The 6,799-nt window shown below is 34.1% G+C and overlaps 1 protein-coding gene across 2 annotated transcripts in view; it reads left to right on the forward strand.

Annotated features, from left to right (window-relative positions):
• PEX13 (peroxisomal biogenesis factor 13) overlaps positions 1–6,515 on the forward strand; it is a 20,574-nt gene extending 14,059 nt beyond the window's left edge. For both annotated transcript variants that reach the window (XM_017545000.2, XM_037744459.1), the window contains exons 3-4: positions 3,290–3,415; positions 5,725–6,515. In XM_017545000.2, coding sequence (XP_017400489.1) covers positions 3,290–3,415; positions 5,725–6,023 — 425 coding nt within the window. In that variant the 3' untranslated portion in view covers positions 6,024–6,515. The remainder of the gene's footprint in view (positions 1–3,289; positions 3,416–5,724) is intronic.
• The last annotated feature ends 284 nt before the right edge of the window (positions 6,516–6,799 follow it).

Raw genomic sequence — 6,799 nt, forward strand, 5'->3', positions numbered from 1 at the left:
AAAAAAAAAAAAAAAAGTCAAAACAGGTTATAATTCATAAAGGATTTAGGTTACATTCACCTTTGTATTCCTACTATCTAACCTGCTTGGCACATAGAAGGTGCTTAATAGGTATTTATTAATTTGGGGGCATCAGTTATGATACTTTTGCATTAGACTGTTTGAGAGGTAATGAAGACCCAAACTAGAGTGTGTGAGAAGCAGGATTGATATAATAGGTTTAGTGGATGTAGTCACTGACTAACTGAGGTATATAAAGGCAAGGTAGAAATCAAAATGCCCTAGACCTTTAACTTTGGGTTATTAGAGGGATAACATTTTATTCATTAACTCAGTAAATATTTGTTGGGTGCCAACTACATACCAAAGAGTTCTCAGAGCTAGGGATATAGCAATGAATAAAATATATTTTAAAAATCTCTGCCTTTGTGGCAATCTAATAAGGGAGAAACAGTAAGAAAATAAATAAAATACATAGTAAGCCTGAAGGTGCTAAGTGCTATAGGGGAAAAAACAAAACAGGGAAGAGTATTGGGAGTGTCAGGGGTAGGAACAGAGGTTGAACTGCTACATATAGTCAGGGAATGCCTCCCTGAAGCAGTTGAGGGAATAAGCCCTACAGCTCTTTAAAGGAAGAGTGTTTTGAGGGAACAGCAAAAGTACAGAGGTATTTAAGTGGCATGTCATGGGAACAGGAAGGAGGCCAGTGTGGTTGGAGCAAAGTGTTAGTAGCAGGAGATGAAGGGAGTAGATGGTATAAGTAATCCCAACACTGGGAGGCTGAGGCCTGCAGATCACTTGAGCCTGACAAATCATACAAGCTAGTTCGGCTCTCTTACTCTCTCACATGCACTCTCTTGCCATGTGATATGCCTTCTGCCATGTTATGACACAAGAAGAAGGCCCTTACCAAATGCAGCCCCTTGATCTAGGATTTCCTAGCCCCTAGAACTGTGAGCAAATAAACTTTTATTGTTTACAAATTACCCAGTCTGTAGTATTCTGTTAAAGCAGCATAAAACAAAGACAGTACTGCTCAGTTGTTTATTTGAAAAGTCAGTAATGAATTGGAAATGACTGAAGAATTAGCCTCTGTGAATAGTCTACATGATTCAACTACAGGCAAGAATATTTCCAAAGAAGGTAGAAACACTGATTCTGTACAACCTGAATCTGCTAAGATGTGTTATAGCTGATGATGGTGAGAAATACAGGTGGAGGAGGAAAAGGCGTAGTTGGACAAAATTTACAAAGCTTTTGAAAATACAGTTTTTTGTCTATGGTTATTCATTGTGTTATTCATCAGCAGGTATATTGCAGAAAATATTTGGATTAATCATGTTATAGAACTAGTAGTGTCAAGGTAAACTTCATTCTTGTGACATAATCATTGTCAGTTTTATGAATTTTTGTCAAATAGAGAAGCTGAAGATCCCAACTTGCCTACAGCATAGCAATCAATGGCCAAACAAGGCTTAAGTTTTATTTTATTTTATTGTTTTGACATTGAGACCAAGAATGAAATTTTTCTTGACTCCTTTCAGCTATTGTTATTAAGCCCATTTGGCTTTGGAAATCACCTTTTGCTGCAGACTTGGTTATATTTTGAGTTCTTTTTGGAGACAGTGTCTTGCTTTGTCAGCCAGGCTGGAGTGCAGTAGCATGATCATAGCTCACTGCAACCTTACACTCTTTGGCTCGCGTGATCCTAACGTGATACTCTTTGGCTCATGTAGCTAGTACTAGGCTAGACACGTACACCACCATGCCTGGCTAATTTATTTTTTGTGTGTGTGGAGACGAGATCTGTGTTGCGCAGGCTGGTCTTGAACTCCTGGCCTCAAGAAATCCTGCCTCACCCTCCCACAGTCCTGAGTGAGATCACAGGCATGAACCACCATGTCCAGCCTAGACTTAGTTATATTTTTTGTTGTTGTTTTCTTTTTGAGACAGGGCCTCTCTCAGTTGCCCAAGCTGGAGTGCAGTAGTACAGTCTTGGCTAACTACTGCAACCTTTGCCTTCCAGGTTCAGGTGATTCACGCTGAGACTACAGGCTCATGCCACCACACCTGGCTAATTTTTTTTTTTTTTTAAAGAAATGAGGTCTCCTTATGTCGCCCAGGTTGGTCTTGAACTCCTGGACTCATGCAGTTCCCCCTGCCTCAGCCTCTCAAAGTACTGGAATTATAAGCATGAGCCATCATGCCTAAGCTGACTTGTTTATTAAATATTTAATTAATTATTAAAATTATTTATTAAATAATTTATTAATTAAATAATTCAAGCTAAAACCACAAAGCAGAACAGTGCTTATACGCAAAACTTACGCTGGAGTAAAGTTTTGACAACACCTAACATTGTTTAACTCATAAGTAATGTCACACTGCTTTATATACCTCAGTCTGTCAGAAGTTAACACAAGAAGCAGTATCTCCATTATCACACAAGATGGCAGCAGATACATTTTCCAAGCTTAAGCTGTTAATTCAATGCCGGAGAATTTTTTGGACCTTCATTTAAGCACAAAGGAAATTTCCATATTTCAAAATCCATTCAGCTATGCAATTGAGAAACTTCCACTTACTCTTCATTTGGAAGTGATTAATCTGCAATGTAATAACATGGTAAAAGGAGATATCAAGAGAAGAATTTAACAGAATTCTGATCTATTACTCTCCCAACTCATAAATATGCTCAATTAAAACCACATACTCATAGACTAACATTAGGATTTGACGTTACTTGTCTGTATGAAAAGGCATTTTCAAAAATGCAGTGCCTCAAATCTTACTACGAATTGGAATTAGCAAATGAATATTTATAATTGAATTCCAATTAAGTGAAATATCCTTCCCCCAAAATATTTCATTCTAAGGAACTTCCAAATAGATCTGTATTACAAAAAAGGAACATGGTTATTACATTTTGAATTTTGTCAATTTATGAAAATTTCGTTTTCTCTCCTTATGTAAGTAATTGCACAATATCCTGTTTTGCCTCTTGGCCTGCAAAGTCTAAAATATTTATCTGATCCTTTACAGAAAAAATTGCCAACCCCCTGGCTCATGGTAAGGGAACTGGAAGCTGGAGGTTAAATAAAGGAAAAAGTTTACAATAGGTATCTTTAGTGGATGTATTGTTGATTTAACATAGTATTCATTATAGATTTTACTTGGGAGGGGAGGACTTTCTCTTGGCAAATTTATGCAGTTTGCAAACCATAGCCAGTGAAATATCTGCATTTTTCTTTTGTAAATTTTATTAACCTAATTTTTATTTGGCTTGTAGACAGCATCAACTGGGCAAGTGGTGAGGATGACCATGTAGTTGCCAGAGCAGAATATGATTTTACTGCCGTATCTGAAGAAGAAATTTCTTTCCGGGCTGGTGATATGCTAAACTTAGCTCTCAAAGGTAACAAATTATGAATAAGTTGAAATTATCTGTAAATTTTTAATATTTATAAATGCAGTATTAAAAACTATGACAAAGGATCTTGTTCATTATTAGTTAACTTAGAGATAGTTACTAGAACTTCTTTTTCATGTCAATTTAGACCTTCCAAATCTGGAGGAGTCAGGAAGAAATGCCCCAGCAGAGTTATTCCAATAGTATTTCACTGAGATAAGGAAAGGCTTTGTTTATATAGGTTTTTCTAAATTCCAAATACTTGAATTTCAAACTGTTAATCCCCACACAAAAATGTGATGTCAGTAACTAAATGTAACAAATGTAATTAAGCAAATAAATTATCTGGCATCATCTAAGCATTGCTGTCAGTCCTTGATTACTGGGACTGGTGTTGCTTCTTTATTACTTCAGTAGTGTTTACGTCAGAAATTTCATCATGAGTATTTTAGGAAATATCATGAAGTATTATAAACCCCAGCAAGAAATTTATACACATCTCAGGTTGATTTCTGGACTAAGTCACTGATAGTTTTTAATGACTCCAGGAAAATGAACTTCCCTTCACCTTTCCTCAGTAATAATTATCAGGATATTCTTGAGTTTATTTTTTTTTTTAATTTATGTGTTCGTGGGGATTCAGGTTTATTGCAAAAAAGTGACGTTTTGTTGATGAAGTTACTAATAACAATAACAGGTTATTTATTGAGTACTATGTTCAAGGTACTGTATTTTATGTATTTCATTTAACCCTTACAATAATACTGTGAAGTGGGACTATTATTATCCTGTCCTTGTTTTACACTTGAAGAAACTGAGACTCAGATTAAGTAAATTATCCAGTATCACAAAGATAAGGTGCAATACAACTGGACTATGAATCTAGGTTTGTCTAACTTGAGACCTTGTGCTTTTAACAACTCTGGCTGTTTTTTTCATGGAAGGACCTATTAATGGAAACTTCAGCCTTTTATTGGCTTTAGTCAGTCTACACAGGAAAGAAATACCTTCAGTATTCAAATCATTAGTATGTAAATAATTGAAGAATTTGGATCAGATTACTAAATCTTAGCCTCATCCCTTTTACATAAAACCTAGACTTAAGTGAGGTGCAGTGGAGTGGTGTGCACCCATACTCACACCTACTCGAGAGGCTAAGGCAGGAGGATCCCTTGAGACCAGGAGTTTGAGGCTGTATTGCACTGTAATCACACCTGTGGAATAGCACCACTACACCCCAGCCTGGGCAACATAGCATGACCTTGTCTCAAGAAAAAAATAACAAACAGCTAGACTTTTAGGTATTCTGTTTGTATTTTTCTTATAGGAAAAATAGCAATTTACTATTTTGGAGTTCAAATGAATGATTTTTTTTTTTTTTGAAGATTTATTGTTAGAGATAGGAGCAACACAAACAATTGTAATTAAATAGAGGTCATGTGGTTTCTTTCAGTTACATAATACTTCAGAAAAATTTTATATTTTATTCTTGAATGAATAGTGCACCTTAACACTAGCTTGCTTCTTGACTTTCCTCCATTGCTCAAGAAAAGTATGTTTGGACATTTGGAACAAAATCATTCATAGACATGGTAAATTTGATTTTTTTTTCCTGTTATTATAGAGCATTAAACATTAAAAAGTCTTATATTGTGCCTAAATTATAATGTTGAACTAAAATTGTAAGTTAAGCAGCTTTTTAAAGATGTAGATAAAATAGATAGGAAAATACTATAGAAAATTGAATAAATTAAATAATCTTTCTTTAAGCTTAGAGTATAACCTTTATCATATGGCTAGAAATAACTGGGATCTTCAATTTTTTTGTCCGTCTTGGATTGAAATTAACATTTACTGTCTTCAGGATTGTTTACCACAATCATATGAAATGAATTTTACATTTTTGCCAAAAGAAAACTGAGTGCATAAAGGTATATCTTTTCTATACATAATTTACCTGGTTGAGAAGGAATGAGATATTTGTTTCTTAGACTCCAATTTAAAGTATGAAAGTCAATGATGTTTTCAGTTTTGAGAGAACTAAATCTCCTTACCCTGTGAATGGATTAACTGATACAAACTTTATGTTCTTCAAGGGAGAAGGAAATATTTAGTAAGTATAAAATGAAAATATAGGAATGGACCCTAGAACTGTTAAGCCTACTCAGCATTTGATTTTGAATATATACCCATGTACTATTTGTTATCTATTATATAAACATAATGTATTTTCCTGAATATGATATTTTACCATTAATATTCTGTTGGACCTCCAAAGTATGTTGTAATTACAAGACTGTCTTTTTTTCCATCAGAACAACAACCCAAAGTGCGAGGTTGGCTTCTGGCTAGCCTTGATGGCCAAACAACAGGACTTATACCAGCGAATTATGTCAAAATTCTTGGTAAAAGAAGAGGTAGGAAAACGGTGGAATCAAGTAAAATTTCCAAGCAGCAACAATCTTTTAACAACCCAACACTAACTAAAGGAACCACAGTTGCTGATTCTTTGGATGAACAGGAAGCTGCCTTTGAATCTGTTTTTGTTGAAACTAATAAGGTTCCAGTTGCACCTGATTCCACTGGGAAAGGTGGAGAAAAACAAGATCTTTGATATCTTTCATGTTTGCTTACAGTTGAACAATACCTTAGAGTACTTTTTAAAATTATTTCTCACAAAGAAATGAATCTACAATCCAATGAAAACATTTGTTATTGGCTATCCCAGGTGTTTTGCTGCTACAAATTATTAAAGTTATACACTAGTATGTTGGTAACGTTTTATTATACACGTTATTGGACCATGAGGACATTTGTTTCACCTAGATTTTAAGATTATGGAGACTGCTGTTATTTTCATCTTATTTAACTCTCTAGGTTTATTGGAAGAGTAAGATTGATGAACTGTAGCGTGCACAATTTGGTATAATAGGGATCATTAATACTTTTTAAAGTTCTACATTAATTGATTTGGAATCCTTAGAAATGGGGTGATGACCTAAGAGTATGAGAACAGGCAAAAAGGTTAATTTTTTTTTTTTTTTTTTACAACTTTTTTTTTTTTTTTAAGTAATCTCAGTAATAAAATTTTCTGATCTATATTATATCCAGTGTTGGGTTTATGTTTTCACCCACAAACAACTGACACTATTATCTTTTACTGTATTTTTAAAAATTTAAAAGGTCACCCAGAAGCATTCTAAAGGAGATGGTTCTAGAATGATAGAGTATAATAGTTTTCCCTCCTAGTAAAAAGTCTGAAATTTATCTTTCTTATAAATTCTGCCATTTCTTCTAAGGATCACTTAACTCTTTATCTCTTTTTTTTTTTTTTTTTTTTTTTTTTTTTTTTTTTTTTTTTTTTTTTTTTTTTTTTTTTTTTTTTTTTTT

The sequence above is a fragment of the Cebus imitator genome, unplaced genomic scaffold (assembly GCF_001604975.1).
Source record: "Cebus imitator isolate Cc_AM_T3 unplaced genomic scaffold, Cebus_imitator-1.0 Scaffold175, whole genome shotgun sequence".
NCBI classification, from domain to species: Eukaryota; Metazoa; Chordata; class Mammalia; order Primates; family Cebidae; genus Cebus; species Cebus imitator.